Source organism: Mesocricetus auratus, unplaced genomic scaffold (genome assembly GCF_017639785.1).
Source record: "Mesocricetus auratus isolate SY011 unplaced genomic scaffold, BCM_Maur_2.0 Super-Scaffold_100023, whole genome shotgun sequence".
NCBI lineage: Eukaryota > Metazoa > Chordata > Mammalia > Rodentia > Cricetidae > Mesocricetus > Mesocricetus auratus.
Window position 1 is genome coordinate 17720413 of NW_024429204.1, and position 16815 is coordinate 17737227.

At 44.2% G+C, this 16815-nt stretch overlaps 1 protein-coding gene across 3 annotated transcripts in view; it reads left to right on the plus strand.

Annotated features, from left to right (window-relative positions):
* Positions 1–16815, plus strand: part of Deptor (DEP domain containing MTOR interacting protein) — a 152231-nt gene that overhangs the window by 72887 nt on the left and 62529 nt on the right. For all 3 annotated transcript variants that reach the window (XM_040730376.1, XM_040730377.1, XM_040730375.1), the window contains exon 4: positions 3726–3904. In XM_040730376.1, coding sequence (XP_040586310.1) covers positions 3726–3904 — 179 coding nt within the window. The remainder of the gene's footprint in view (positions 1–3725; positions 3905–16815) is intronic.

Consider the following 16815-nt stretch of genomic DNA (forward strand, 5'->3'; position numbering starts at 1 on the left):
CCAAGCCTCAGACTGCAATTCTCTGAGTCCCTGTCTCCTTCCTCCTTATATTCCTCTTTCTGCTTAGCCATATCGCTCCTGTCTCCACCTCCCTAGAGATGGAATTAAAGGCATGTGATCCCAAGTGCTGAGGTCACCTTTGTGTGAGCTGTTTCTCTTTTAGACCAGATCAATGTCATGTAGCACAGCGTGGCCTCGAACTAACAGAGATCTGTCTGCCTCTGTCTCCTGAGTCCTGGCATTAAAGATGTATATCATCACCTACTGGTTCTCTGGCTGAGGCTAGGCTTGCATTTGGATCTTCAATGGCTTTATTAAATCATAAATAATATATCACCACGTTCATCTAAGAAAATACTATACTTAACTAGGTTTAAAATGTGGACATTTTAAACTAAACTAGTGCCTTTGCCAGAGATGGGAGGGCTTAAGCATAAATGAGATTGCTTTAAGAAATAAAATGTATAGGTCGTCTGACAGTTAGCTGGGTGGCCAAGACAGAAGCATCTCAGCCAGGGATTTTTAGCTAGATAATGGAATCCCCCACTAACATAGGGCCATATTTGGATAGAAAACATGTGTTCAGGTTTTGGTTTTGCCAATTTTGACAGAGTCTTAGTACAGTTTTGGCTGACCTGGAACTCACTATATTGTCCAGGGTGGCCTTGAACCTATGAAGATCCTCTGTCCTGAGATCCTTCTATCCTAGCTTCCCAAATACCAGGAGTATATGGAGAAATATGGTGGGCACAAAGGAGACACGTGACGGGTACAAAGGTGTGGATAGGAGACACTACTTTATACAGCCTTCCGTAGTCTACAGTCATTCCCCATAATCCGTCCTGATTTTTTATTCTGGGTCACTGCTGCTAGGCTGCTGCATATTCCTCTCCCCTAGGGGCTAGGTATTGCCTAGCAGAGGTTAATCAGAAGTCGGGTTTGCCCCTTACCTGCTGTGTCAATGTAGACTCCGTAGCCAGACCAGGCTGCTGAATGGGCTCCAATCTGGGTAAACAATCTCAGGGCTCAGCATACTTTCTTACAATAGAGCAATGTCCACAGCATACGCTCAGGCGATAATTGTCTACCCCTAGACTGCTCCATAATTTATATTGTGAATTAGATATTTTCTGTGTAATCTCAGCCAACTCAATGGTTTACCTAGTCAGGCTCTGGTGAGCGGTTTCTTTGCTTGTTGTTGTTGCTCTGTCTGGGATAGATCGACATTTCTTCACATTTTCCTAAGAAAAGTTGTGCAGCACTGAAAAAGATCTATGCATGGAGGAACACGAGGCAAACAATAGTGTGTGATATCCCTCTAGGTGAGGGCGGTGATCAGGAGCCATTAATGGTATTGGTGTCAAAGGAGATGAAAAGGACTCATGTTCTCTGGTATTGTATATAGATGAATAAAAAGGTTCTTCCTGGCTCCAGCCAGATCTGTTTTGAAATAAACTAGATAAAATAAAGGCTGTGAAGATAGAATGTGGAAGAATTAGAACTTTTGGGGAAGACGTATTGACATAGTTGTAAACCCAGAATCTATCTGTAAGTGATAGAATCCCCTGGTCATACCAAATCCAAGGACGGGACTGCATCACAAGACCTTGTCTCAAACTAACAAACAAAAAATGAGAAAGAAAGAGGAGAAGGAAAGAAAGGGAGAGAGGGAGGAAGGAAGGAAGGAAGGAAGGAAAAGAAAACAGGCAGGCATGCTGGGAAAGGTAAGTGTAGGAGCAAGATGTGGATACATGAAGATTGTAGAGGGATCACTTATGCAGTTGTGATAGTCATAGCAGGCTGCTATAACAAAAATGCCACAACCTGGGTGGCTTAAACAATAAACACTTGTTTGTGAAGTCAAGATGAAGCAGCTACTCAGTTCGGTGAGGGCTTTCTTCTTGTTTGCACATAGATGCCTGCCTTCATGCTTCATCCTCACTCAGAGACAGCAGAGGGAAGAAAACGTTTAATTGGGGTGTCTCACTTTCAGTTTCAGAGGTTCAGTCCATCATCGTCATGGTGGGGAGCATAGCAACCTGCAGGCTGGACTTGGTGCTGTGCTGGTAGCTGAGAGTCCTGCATCTTGCAAGCAACAGGAAGTCACACTGAGGGAAACTGAGCAAAAGAGACCTCAAAGCCCGCCCCCACAGTGACACACTTCCTCAAACAAGGCCACGCCTCCTAATAGTGCCACTCCTTTTGGGGGCCAGTTTCTTTCAAACCAGGACACATGGCCAGTACCTTTACTCTTAACTTTCTGAGCCATCTTACTGGCTCTCTTTCATGTCTCTTCTAATCTCATCATAAGGGCTTCAGTCTCAAAAGCTATTTATGCCCAGAATCCCCATCTCCAGGTGCCATCACATTTAGAGACACATAGATTGGAGGTGGGAGACACATACAGTCACTCAGAGTTATTTGAGCATGGCAGTCTAGGAAAGGGAACTGGAAAGATGTTATGAGCCAATTTAGAAAGACAGGCCAATGCACTGTAAAAACTCTGACTAAACTATTCCGCATTCTTTCTTTCCTGTTGTGGAATATTACTTTATGTAAAAGTGTGTCACATTTCTTTAGACTGCATTTGTTTAATTATGTAAGTGTGTGTTGCTTTTGTTTATGCTGCCTTATTTAACCATGTAAAGGTATGTTACTTTTTCACCTTGCCTGCCTAAGGCACCTGCTTGGTCTAGTAAAAGGGCCAATAACTAGGCAGGGCTGGAGGACAGAGAGAATAAGTATGAGGAGGAATCTAGGAACAGGGGAGAGAGAAAGATGCCTGTGGCTAGAAGCCAGGCAGCCACCAGCCAGACAGATACCCTGCCAGAAAGGAAGGAAAAAGGAAGGTAAGATATACAGAATGAAAGATAAAAAGCCCCAAGGCAAAATGGGGATAAAGAAAAACAGATTAAAACAAGAACTAAAAGCCCAGCCTTGGGGGCGCACGCCTTTGATCCCAGCACTCGGGAGGCAGAGGCACAAGGATCACTGTGAGTTCGAGACCAGCCTGGTCTACAAGAGCGAGTTCCGGGACAGCCTCCAAAGCCACAGAGTGTCTCGAAAAACCAAAAAACAAAACAAAACAAAAACAAGAACTAAGATAAGACCAAGCATTCATAACTAATATTAATTTGGGAGCTGATTGGTGGCCCAAAAGAAAAGGCCTGCTATACTTCCCTTCCTTCTTTCTTTATGCCCTTTGTGGGTGTAGGTGTGGTTGGGCGCTAGGGATCAAGCCCAGAACTAAGTAAACACTGAGACAGACACCCAGCGCTCCCACTGCTTTTCAAGGTTACTGGAACTCAGCCTATGAATGGTAGACTTGCAGTTTGTGTTTCTGGTTTTTGTTTAATTACCAGGAGTAAAGGCATCTTGTTCATTTCTGACATCTCTTCAAGGTGACTAACTGGAACCCAGCCTATAAATGGTAGACTTGCAGTTTGTGTTTCTGGTTTTTGTTTAATTACCAGGAGAAAAGGCATCTTGTTCATTTGGGACACAGATCCTCTCTTGGACTTGACATTTGTAGCAGCATATGACAGCTATATCTGTCTATCTGACAGCTCTGCTGTGATACTTCCCAGAAGCCTATGATATACTTCCCGGAAACCTATGATATACTTCCTGGGCGCCTATGTTGTCGGCTTTCAGATGAGCTCTTTTCCTCTTATTTATGTTTGCTTTACTTTTCTATTCCTCGTTTTGTTTTTCCCCCCTCCCAGACTGATGAGCCCTGAAACTGCGCTCCTACAGCCCAGGGAAGAGGAAGGGGTGAAGTATGAGCGAACCTTCATGGCATCTGAATTCCTGGACTGGTTGGTTCAGGAAGGTGAGGCTACAACCAGGAAGGAGGGAGAGCAGCTTTGCCACCGACTTATGGAGCATGGCATTATACAGCATGGTGAGTGTATCGGTCAGTGCCTGCTACAGTGACAGACAATCTCCCAACCTGTGGTCTGTAACAACATACACTTATTCCCCCCTCCTGGGACCATGAGTCATCCGTGCCTCTGGACAGTGTCACTGGCTTCTATGTTGAGAGTAAGGTAAGAGTTATGTTTCTTGCCTTGCCTGGGCATTGTGACATCAGTTTAAAGGGATATGTTACTCTGCAGATGTTTCAGCAGATGCTAAGAAGGGAAGGCAAAGTCTTTTGCACTTTTACTTTAATGTCTGTGCGTGTTTCACGGATGTATGCGTCTGCCTGTGCCACATCAATGCCTGGTACCCACAGAGGCCAGAAGAGGGTGTGAGGTCACTGGAGGTGCCGATGGGGTTGTAATTGCCATACGGATGCAGATAGTTGAACCTGGGTCCTCTGGAAGAGCAGACAGTGCTCTTAATGGCTGAGCCATCTCTCCAGCCCAGGAAGGCGGATTCTTAAAGAGCTTCCAAAAGTTCCACTTAGGTATGATACCACATCACGATTCCGTATACAACTGGCGCTCACAGTCATATAGTCACTTTGCATGTGAAGTCAGGAAGACTGGAAGTTCAAGGTCTCTCTTCACTACACTGCAAATTCAAAGCCAGCTTGAGCTACACGAAATCCTCTCTCAAAAACAAGCACTGAAATATTTCACAAGCGGAATAAGCAGTGTTGTTTGTCAGATCTATTATCCGTGACCTTAGGGAGAGTGAACTGTGAGACAAGCTGCATGGTGAAGAGGTAATACAAAAGAGTTTTGTAACCATTTTCCTCCTTATGGGATAAATTGTAATGATGCAGTATAATCTTTGGTTAAAAAATTTATTATCCTTACTGCATAACCAAAAAAGCTTTAAAGTTTGTTGGAAAACATACCAAAACTTCCTGGCAGTTTCTGTGGATCAGAAATCGGGGCAAGGCTTAGCGGGGTGCTTTTCACTGGGGTCTCACCAGAAGCTGTGGTCACACTGAGAGGCAGGGCTATAGGACTGGAGGACTCACTTCCACAATGGCACGCTGCTTGCGGAACTCCACCAGGTTCAGCCAATTACTGTCTCTTATCCGGGAAGTGAGGATGACTTCATTGGGTGAATGTAGAAATAATAGCCAAGAGCAGACACAGAGCTCGCATTTAATGACCCTGCTCTTAGTAACAACGCACTCAGTTAATTTCCCTGCAAGGTGTAGGCTTAGGACAAGGAGGAGGAAGTCAGAAGCATGTGTGTGGTCATGCCCAAGTGCATAGAAATTGTAACATTAGAGGCCATGCGCTCGTTCCCCTAACCCTCCTCCTTCCAGGCTAAGGATTTCTGTCTCAAGAACATGCAACTTGAGAAATAATGAGCACCGTTTCCCTAACTCTAGCAGGTCAGGAAATGCACACCCACCATGACACATGTTTGGATATCAGAGGACAACTTGCCTGAGCTTGTTCTTGTCTTCCACTGTCTGGTTCCCAGGAACCAAACCCAGATTGGCAGGATTGGCAGGCAGCAAGCGCCTCTAAGTGCTGAACTATCTCACTGGCCCTATGACACAGTTTTAGAAAGCTACTTACAGCATTAGAAATGATAAATACATGCCAGGCAGTTGTGGCACATGCCTTTAATCCCAGCAAAGGCAAGCAGATCTCTGTGAGCTTGAAGCTAGCCTGGTCTAGTGAGCAAGTTCCAAGACAAGAGACACCTTGTCTCAAAAACAAAACAAAACAAAAAAGAATGAAAGAAAAAACAAGAAATGATTAATACAAATGTAGATTTTACCCCTCATTGTGTCCTCTGTGTTACCTGGGAACACGATAGAAACGAAGAAACTCTTGCCCTATTCTGTTCCCCACGTTCTGTTGATCCTTGCCTGTATTTTACCAAGATCCCCATAAATTAGAGCGTACATAAGTAAGGTGGTGAGCATGATGGCATATGTCTGTAATCTCAACACTGGGAGACAGAAGTTGGAAGATAAGGAGTTCAAGGTCATCCTTGGCTACATATCAAGTTTAACGTTATAACGGGAGAGGTACAAAGCCCAACCACAATAGACAAGAACAGGGCACAGATGTGTAATAACAAAACAAGTGTTGTTTTGTAAAACTGTTGCTAATAAATGTAAATAATACTGATGCGCCTATAGTTTATGTACCTACAGAGAGGCATACGTAGTGAGATATCGTCATGTGCTGAAACCTAAAAATTATTTGTTACTGTGTACCAGTATCAAGTGTCTAGAAGGCCACCTATATAGAGCCATTGGCTCCTTTGGCTTCCAGTGTATTCCAGGGCATTCCTTCCTGCTCACTACTCCCATGCTGAACTCATCTGACTGTCGATGATTTCTATGCCTGCATATAAGTATGTGCACCACACGCATGCTGGGTACCCACAGAGGTCGGAAGAGCGCATTGCATCCTCTGGAACTGGATGGTTTTGAGCCTTTGTGTGGGTGCTGGGTATTGAACCTGAGCCATTTCTCCAGCCCCTGATCATTGTATTCTTAGTAATTGAGTAGAACCTCTGAAATCTGATAAAGTAGCTATTCTTTACATTTTTACTGTCATCTTAGCAAAACTGTAAGAGGACAATACAATACTGGTAACTAAAAGGCAGGTATTCTTATTAAATCCATTTTATGGTTCAATAAGTGAAAGTATCAGTAGTAGTCAAATGGGCATTACTGCTATAAAGTGTGAACTTGGAATCGGTTAGAGTGGCTGCCATTTTCCCTAGTGAGCAAAGACAATGTTTGGTTTGTGTCTACCTTCATTTCACTCCAAAAAGACAAAGCCAGATGTTAAGTTCTGTGAGAAAACCAGTTTCTTACGCTACAGTCTACTGACTCATTTTGTGCCTGAGAGAAGATGCCAGATGCCAGGAGTGTTTTCCAAATGATTTCCAAGGAACGGATAATTATAGCTCAATTACAGTGTGGTTTTATAATGCTGTAACCTCCATGCCATAAAGGTGAGCCATCGAGCATAAAATCAAGACGTTACTAGTAGAGAGTCTGAGTGTGGGAAAGGTTCCTTGGGTTGTAGGAGGAAGAAGGGTTCTGTATGTAGAATATGAATTAGTGATCTAACAAGGAAGTGTTAGATCACTAATTCAGGGTTAGGAAAACACAGTCACTATAGTGTCCTCAGCGATGCTCTGAATCGTCTAGCCAATAATTAATTTCACAGGTTAAACATTAAAGCAAGTCAGACCATGGGTTTTGACTACGAGGTTTCTGAAGAAAAGTGGTCCCCGAGGTTGAAACCAGTCAGTGTGAGGCCCTCTCAGGAAATACTTAACTTTGTCTACGGATGGTAAATGGTGCTCTTATCAAGGCAGGACTTGTTAGATAAATAAGTAGCTACCATTCATATTCATGGACATGCATATGTCTGTGCAGGCATATTACATACTTACACAAATGTGTAGCTGGAGTTTCTTTCCAGCCTGGTCCCACAGCCGATTAGCCCCAATAAACACACAAAGACATTAATTTATAAACTGTTTGCGGATGGCTAGGCTTCTTGTTGGCTAGCTTAATTATTAACCCATTTCTACTAACCTGTGTATTGCCACGAGGCTGTGGCTAACCCGTAACCCAGCATGTTACTCCTTCAGCAGCATGGCGTCTCTCTCTGCCTCCTCTTCCCGGCCTTCTCCTGGTCTGCAAGTCCCGTCTATGCTTCCTGCCTGGCTACTAGCCAATCAGTGTTTTACTCATCAGCCAATAAAAGAAACGTATATGCGGAAGGATGTCCCCCATCACAAATGCCTGTATGATGAATATATGTTCATATTTTTCTAGTTCATTTTTTTAGTGAACTCACACATAGTGGGTTCTACCACCAAGTTATAAACACAGTCTCGTGTGTGTGTGTGTGTGTGTGTGTGTGTGTGTGTGTGTGTGTGTGTGTGTGTGCATGCACACCCTTTAAACAGTCTCAATCTATTTGTGGTGCTGGCCCAAACTCACCTTATAGCCTAGGCCAGCCTCAAACTCACCGAAGTCCGCCCTCCTCAGCCTTCCAGGTGCTGGGATTGTCAGTGTGCACTGCCACGCCTCAGTTTCCGGCCCTCTTTTTCATTTTGATACAGGCTCTTACCGGGTTACCTTGGCTAACCTTGAACTCTTTTTTTTTTTTTTTTTTTTTGGTTTTTTTCGAGACAGGGTTACTCTGTGGCTTTGGAGGCTGTCCTGGAACTCGCTCTGTAGACCAGGCTGGCCTTGAACTCACAGAGATCTGCCTGCCTCTGCCTCCCGAGTGCTGGGATTAAAGGCGTGCGCCACCAATGCCCGGCCTCCTTGAACTCTTAATAGCTCAGGGAGACCTTGGATTTGCAACCCTCTTGGCTCAGCCTCCCAAGTAGCTGTGATTACAGGCCTGCCTGAACCACCAGGGTTAGCTCTTTCTTACTTTCTAGTGCATTTCTATTTACCTTATATCAAGCACTGGGCTAAATACTTTTTTATTATGTATTAGGTAGCTAATATGTGTATGTTTTTCATGATTGTATATATTCTGATTAAATCCATGGAGGCTTAGCACATGTCTGAAATACCAGTAGAGTGGAGGAGATACTGTAGCAAAAAGGTTAGAGGTTGGATGACAACTGGACCTAAGTAGTAGGTTTCAAACCAGCTTGGCCTAGAGTGAGACTTGGTCTCAAAATACATACATATATCATAATTCTTGTAGCAGTTCTAGGCCATTGATACTAGTATTGAAATTTAACAGAAAGAATCGATGAGGTTCTGAAGGTGGGGTTTAAATGAGTTCACCAGACCCAAGATAAATGATAAATAGGTGTTTTTAGGGACACACTTACACAGATAAGAGTTAATAACCACTGTGGTCTTCCTGCTTCAGAAGGTGCAGTCTCTGTGACCCAAGAGAGTGTGAGCCTGAAGTTCCTGCTACCTTAAAGGTGTCATGTCTGCACCTGAAACCACTGCCCAAAAGGTGTGGCCACTACTACAAGTTCACTGGTAAGGCCAGATGCCACTACAAGGTTCAAAGCTTTTTAAGATATTTTGCCAAGATTGCCCAGATAGGCCGTGGAAACTATAAGCACTGTGCCTAAGAAAGATGTTTATTTGAGCTGTGGATACAGCTCAGTTGGGAGAATGCTTGACACCCTAAGATTGATGGTCAACACCACAAAAACTAGGCATGGTGGCACTTGTCTATAATCCCAACATTTAGGAGGGTGAAGCAGGAGGGTCCAAAGTATCAAAGTCATCCTTGGTTACATAGTGAGCTTGAGGCCAGCCTGAGCTAAATAAGACCTTTACTTAAGATGAAGAAGGGGCTGGAGAAACGGCTCTGTGGTTTAGAGCGCTTGTTGCTTGTGCAGAAGACCTGGGTTCGGTTCCCAGGACCCACATGGTGGTTCACAGCCTTACACAGCTCCAGTTTCAAAGGAGTCAATGCACTACTTCTGAAAGGGGAGGAGGGAGGACTTCTCTGGGCCCAGCATGTGTGCAGTTGGTGTGGCTTTAGCACAATAGAATGAGTCCCATTGTGGAGGATTTGCAGCCTGGATTTTGAGCCTAGTTCTAGCTACTGAGTAGCCATCTTTAACCTTCCCAGCAACAGATTTATTAATGTATGAAGTGAGCTTCTAATTTTGTCTTTTTGAGTCCCCCTGACCAGAGAGCTTTTGAACACCTATACGTAGCCGTAGAAAGATCCATCATATAATGGCCAAGTAAGATTACAGTGCAAGATCAGCAAGAGATCATCAGGCTTCCTGTATGGTTTCAGGGCACTGGCTCCTGCCTGCAGTGCAGGGCAGTAACACATATCCAAAGCCTCTGCCCAGGGAAGTCCTGCTGAGACTCAGAGCCCAAGTGCATTGCTGGGGGGCATTCCTATCAGCACACCGCCTGCTTCACCAGCCATAACCGCTAGCATTCCAGACACTTGGAAAGAAAGCGGGTGCCCTCCATAAACCACACTGCCTGTGGATAGAGTACCCCTCCGTGTTGCAAGTGGGCAGTCAGTGACGTAGGAAGCCTTCCAAAGCCAGCCATCCAGAGCACAGCCCCGTAAGCAGGTACTGCTACTGGGGATGCTACATGGCTCTTTCCCACATCCCCTGATGGTGGACAACTGAATCCCAGCACTTAGGAACAGCTCCAGGCACAGTGATCATCTCTGATGGCCTCACAGGCCAGCAAACGTTTGTGTGTGATCATAGTGACCATTTATACATTTATAGAGCTGCCACTGTCTTTGAGCCACTGTGGTAGCGTCTACTCCTTTAGGTTCTTATTTTACTTGGGCATTATCTGCTGTGGTGGTGTGAATGAGAAATGCCCTCCCCAGGTCCAGTATTTGAATGTCTGGTTCCCGGTGGTGGCACTGGGTGGGCTTTAGGCAATGCATGTAGCCTTGTTGGGAGACATATGTCACTAGGGGCGGAATTTAAGAGCTTAAGGCTTCACCCTACTTCCGGTTTGCTCTCTGCTTCGGCTTGCCTTTGAAGATGTGAGCTCTCAGCTTCCCGATCCTGCCTGCTGCTGTCTGTCACGCCTCCATTCTGCCATCTTGGAGCTCTAAGTCCCCACCCTACCCCACCCCAAGGGGGGGGGACTTCTGTAAGTTCCCTTTGTCACGGGGTTTTAACATAGCAACGGAAAAATAACCAATACATATATATTCTCATTATTTATTTATTATCGTCTATGCATATGATACAGTGGGAAGGGGTAGGGTGTGTGTGTGTGTGTGTGTGTGTGAGAGAGAGAGAGAGAGAGAGAGAGAGAGAGAGAGAGAGAGAGAGAGAGAGAGAGAGAGAGAGAGAGAGAGAGAGAGAGGAGTCCAGTGTTCTGCTTCCGTCTTTACTTCCGTTATGGGGATTGAACTCAGGTCATCAGGCTTGTATGAAAGTGCCTTTATCCACTATGCCTGATCCCAGCTGTCTCATTTTCAGATGGTTAAGTAACCCGCTAAAGACGAGAGCTAATCAGTAGCAGATTCAAGGTTCAAATCAGGGCGGTTTTAGAAACTACCTCTAACCCACTCAGGAGGACCAGATGCTTATTGTTAGCCCCACTAGCTAAGAAAAAAAAATTGTTTGCTCATAAAATCTGAGCTGTGTTGACTGTCTTACAGCATACAGCAACTCGCATGGCCCGGTAGAAGCTGCAACTTATTTTAAAAAAGGAAAAATTGTTAGCCCGTAAAATGTACCTTTTCTCAAACACTAACAACCTTGGGGGTTTTGTGTATGTAACTTTTGCCAAGTGGGGTGGACACACTTAACTGCGACTAAATATTTCCCCAGCTGCCTTAGCTGTCAGCTGGTTAGCATAGCAGTTCTAAGTGGTGAGAGACGGCAGCCAGATAATGGCAAGGGTAGAGCATTCACAGCTGAAGCCGCTGACCCTGGATAATCAGACTCCTCCTTTTCCGCTTTGGCCAGAGCGCTTCAGCAATGTCAACACTTTATAAGGCCCCTGGCTTTTCCTTTCAAGCCTGCAATTATATTAACCCTTGCAATAAGCAGAAGAGCAGTCATACGTACATGATCTTTGCAGTCCTCCCAGCTGCCCTAGGGTAGCTATGACGATGCCTTCTTTGGAGAAGATGGAAGCTGGGAGATTTGCGCATGAGTCAGGAAAGACGCCAGGCTCAGATAGAGAGGGCTGGCAACATTCCAATAACCAAGGCCATTGATAGAGGTCACCCTGAGGGTGCAAACAGTTGAGCAAAACTAACTAAATAGTAAAAATATAAAGGAGGATGAGGGAAAGGAGGGCTAGAGAAAATAGTTTTCTTTGTGCCCTTTTTTTTTTTTTTTTTTTTTTTTTTTTGGTTTTTCGAGACAGGGTTTCTCTGTGGCTTTGGAGGCTGTCCTGGAACTCGCTTGGTAGTCTATGCTGGTCTCAAACTCACAGAGATCCGCCTGCCTCAGCCTCCCGAGTGCTGGGATTAAAGGCGTGCGCCACCAATGCCCAGCTCTTTGTGCCCTTCTTGAGTTCTTAACAGAAATCCCCTCTGACAAAGGTAAAATTGTAGTGGCATCTTGCCTTGGCAGTGAACTTGTCGTGGTGACCACACCTTTTAGGCGTGGTTTTGGGTACAGTCGTGACCCATTAAGGTAGAGGAGGGGCTGGCTTGAGCTCTCTTGGGTTATGGAGAGCATGGGAAGAGCCCAAGGGAAAGAACTGAGTCATATACTAAGGTTATACACGGCCCAAAAGAACCTTTTAGTGACTTTTTGCAAAGACTGCCTAAAGTGGTACAAATAGAGGTGGGTAGCACATCCAGAAGCTAGATGAGAAAAAAAGAACGACTTTGGATCCGGCTCAGTTGGTGGGGCACTTGCCCAGAATGCATACATTATGAGTTCACTCACCAGCACTTGGGATTGAGGGGCAGGTTAGAAGTTTCAGGTCCTCTTTGACTATACTAGAGTTTAAGGCCAGCCTGGACAGCATAAGACCCCATCTCAAAAAAAAAAAAAAGTCAATAGAAGTTTAATAACATTTACATGTCTTGTATGCCTGGAGATGGTCCAGGGAAATGAACCAACCTGAGAACCTGGGTTTGATTCCAGGATCCCGTGGTGGAAAAAGACAAATTTGTGCTGGGCGGTGGTGGCGCACGCCTTTAATCCTAGCACTCAGGAGGCAGAGGCAGGCGAATCTCTGTGAGTTCAAGGCCAGCCTTTGTACAGAATGAGTTCCAGGACAGCTTCCAAAACAATACAGAGAAACCCTGTCTCAAGAAACCAAAAAAAAAAAAAAAAAAAAAGACAGACTTGTTCAAGTTGTCCTCTGACTCATATGATTGTGGAGTGGGGTAAAAACAAATTCCTGGTGTTAGGAATGATTTTGGTGACTTGCACTGACTGCTCTTCCAGAGGTCCTGAGTTCAATTCCCAGCAACCACAAGGTGGCTCACAACCATCTGTAATGAGATCTAGTGCCCTCTTCTGATGTGTAGACGTACATGGAGGCAGGGTGTTGTATTCATAGTAAATAAAAACCTTTTAAAAAATGATCAAAGGAATTCTTAGTATAGTCACAAGAAAGTCAAGACATGTTTTGACTGTAAACATGGTCCATTAGTGTACTCATGAAATTCTCTTAGTTGTCAGCCATGGGGGAGGGAGGGTGTGTGTGTGTGTGTGTGTATGTGTGTATGTGTGTGTACACGAATGCTAAGGATCAATGAGAGCACTGTGCATTCATGATGCCCTGTGTTTAGTTCCCAAAACACGCAAATATGAAGGCTGAGAAGCTTGACCAGATAGATATTAACGCTAGTCAGATATCAAGAGTAGGGGGATTCTTCTGAAATGATGTGGCAGAATTCCTTGATAAAACTGGACTTGGAGGAATGGGCGATGGGATTATAGCAGCCTGGATAAAGTATCGTCAAAGAGAAGCATTTTGAGAGGTTAGGCGGTCCTCACTTTGCCCTCCTTCCGTGTCTTAGGGTTTCTGTTGCTGTGATAAATGCTGTCACCAAAAGCAACTTGGGGAGGAAAGGGTTTATTCAGCTGATGCTTTGCCAAGTTCATCATCAAAGGACGTCAGGACAGGAGCTCAAGGCAGGAGCATGGAGACTGGAACCGATGTGGAGGAGTGCTTACTGGCTCATTTCTCAGCTTGCTTTGCCTGATTTCTTGTAGCACTCAAGGCCAGTCCAGGGGTAGCACTACCCACAGCGAGCTAAGCCCTCCCAGGAAGTGATGTGGAGACCATGGAGGAGTGCTTACTGGCTCGTTTCTCATAGCTTCCTTTGCCTGCTTTCTTATAGCACCCAACACCAGTAAGGTAGCCATTCCCATATCAATAACTAATCACAAAAATGCCCTACAGGCTCGCCTACAGCCTGATTACAAAGGAAGCATTTTCTCAATTAAGGCTCCCTCTAAGATGATGCTATTGTGTCATGTGGATGTAAAACTAACCAAAGCATTTCCTTTCCTTTAGGGCCCTGCTAATTATATCCTCTTGTTTGGCCTGCTGAGCCACTCCCCAAGTCCCCTTCATTTTCCTTTGTGCCTGAAAAATGCTCTACTGTGTAAATATGCCATATTTTCTTCATTCCTCTTCAAATATGCACCTGTACTGATTCCATGGATTAGCTATTGTAACTAATCCATAATAACCACGGGTGTCTAAGTATCTCTTTTTATACGCTGATTTCATTTTACCCAGGGCAGATGAATTGTGGTGGATATGTTTTTAGGTTTTTGAGGGGCCTGTGTACTGTATTCCACAGTAGCTGTGCCAGTTAGCACTACGCTTATGAGGGCTCCTTTTCACCTCAATTCTTTGCCAGTGTCTGGTGTTTTATTGTAACTGGGCTGAGATAATAATCTTGTAATAGCTAATGATAGGGAGTGATTTTTTATATGTATATGAGCCATTTTTTTCTTTTCTCTGATTCACATCACTGAGGATTGAACCTTGGGTCTTGCACATCCTAGGCAAATGCTCTACCACTGACCTCCATATATATTAGTTATAAACTGTTGGCCGATGACTAGGGCTTCTTATTGGCTAGCTCTGTTTTAATTATTGACCCATTTCTATTAATCTAAGTATTTTCACGTGGTCTTGTCTTACCAGAGAAGGGTTCCAGAACTCTAACTCCTTTGTTGGCTCACATGTCAACTGTTCTGGCGAGGTCCCCTCTCTATCTTTCCCAGAATTCTCCTTGTCTCCTAGTTCTGCTTCTTCCTGACTCATTGGCCAAACAATGTTTTATTCATTAACCAATAAGAGAAAACGTGTATATAGAGGACAACCCCCATCACTTCTTGCCTAGACTGGCTTTGTATCCTAGCCAGCCTTCAGCTTGCTATACTGCTGCCTTAGTACTCCTAGTACTTAGGATTAGAGTCAGCATTAGGTTTTCTTTTGAGAAAGTGTTATTCAGATAATTTGTTCATTTTAAAATTGGATTTCCTCTTGATTATCATAATCTTGGTTTTTTTTCTTCTCTTTCCTCCTTCTCATCCTTCTTTTTGTTTTTTATGGCCCAATATAATCTTCTCAGAATCCATAATCTAATATAAATGTTTGTTTTCTCTATTTAAAATTTCCAGGATTTGGATTGGGAATGTAGCTCAATTGGCAGAGTGTTTTTCAGGCATGTACAAAGGTTGAGTTTGATCCCCAGTACCACATGAACCATGGTGGTACATGTCTAATCCCAGCCTTCCAGAGGTAGAGGCAGGAGGACCAGAGGTTTAGGTCATCTTCAGCTACACAGTGAGTTTAAGGCTGGTCAAGGATACATGATACCTTCTTTAAAAACAAACAACAACAAAAAAAAACCAATGTGTATAGGGATATAGTTTTCCCAAATAGTTACATGCTATGGCTCTGTTTTGTACTTTATTATTACTGAATCCAGGAGAATAAGAAGACTGGACACAGTCAGAATGTCAAAACTAGGGGACGCAGTTGCTTGGTGATGTCACATGCAAAGATGCCGGCACACATTGTAAGTGCTGATTTAGTTAAAGAAAAACAGGCCTGTAGCTACACCAAGCCTTATGATCTTCCAAAGCATAAAAGGAAGGGGAGATACTAATTTGGTGCAGTCTTTCCAATGAGAACACGATTGTGAATGAAAGGTTTTCTTCTGTGAAATGTTATCACTATATTCCTATCCTTCTTGGCTGCAGTCGGCCAAGTGAGTGTCACTTGTTTCTGTAGATTCAGACTATGTTTACCATACGTACCTGCCTACTCCCACCTCATGTCCTCCTGACATTCATTCTTCATCCCCTGCCATGGTCCTCGTTTATCCACAGATACACTTTGTTTGTTTTGAGACAGGATTTCACACTGTAGCCTAGGCTGGCTGGGAACTCACTACACAACCAAGACTGACCTTAGATTCACAACAGTCCTCCTGCACCTGCCTCTTAAGCCTTGGGATTGCAGGCATGAAATATCATGTCAGGCTTTGTGTATTTGCCAAATACTTTTTTATTAGGGCATGAGAATTTCCTAAAATAATCACCCAGTCTTTGTGCAATTGATGTGTATTGGCCCCGGTGTCTGCAGTTTCTGTGTGTGGGGTCTTGACTAACTATAGAAGGAAAACGTTTGGGAGATAAGATTACATTACTACTGAACCCGTTCTGAATTTCTTGTCATTGTTTCCAAGACAATATAGTAGCAACTGTATCATATTTACATTGTATTCAGTATTGTAAGTGATATAGAAGAGAGTTGAAATTTACAGGAGACTATCTAGAGGTTATGTACAAATACAGGGCTATTTTATATACAGACTTGAATATCCGTGGATGTTGTTATCTGGGGGTCTTGGACTCTGTCCTGTGGATACCAAGGGAGGACTGTATGTTAGAAGTACAATCTTCTGCTGGGTATCCAGCTTGGTTTTTCTCAGGTAATAGAAGCATTTGACTGGTTTAAGTGATGGATTTAGTGGGACACACATGCTGGGTCTCAGGTTTTTTAACAGAGCATACCAGATCTCCACTGTGCAGTGATAGTTCAAAATATAGATTATGATATGTCCATTCCTCTTCTCCTTCAATATTTACTTCTCATTACTGATGGGCATGAGTTTGGCTGGACCACTCATGTTGGGGAGGATAGTAGGAGGACAGTGGGGAAACTCTCTTTCAAAGAGTACATCAAAGCCTGGCATGACGACCTATGCCTATAATTGTACCACCAGGGAGGCAGAGGCAGGAGGATTGGGAGTACAAGGGCAGCCTGTTCTGTGTAGAAAGATCTGGGACAGTCTGGGTTACCTGAGATCTTGTCAAAAACAAAACCAACAAAAAAGTGAATCATTTCAATCAGAGGTGCTTTCACCATTTGAATCACCAGGTTCCTGGTGTCAGCCCCTCCCCTCCCAGCTTCCAGCCTGGGGTTTTGGTGACCTACAG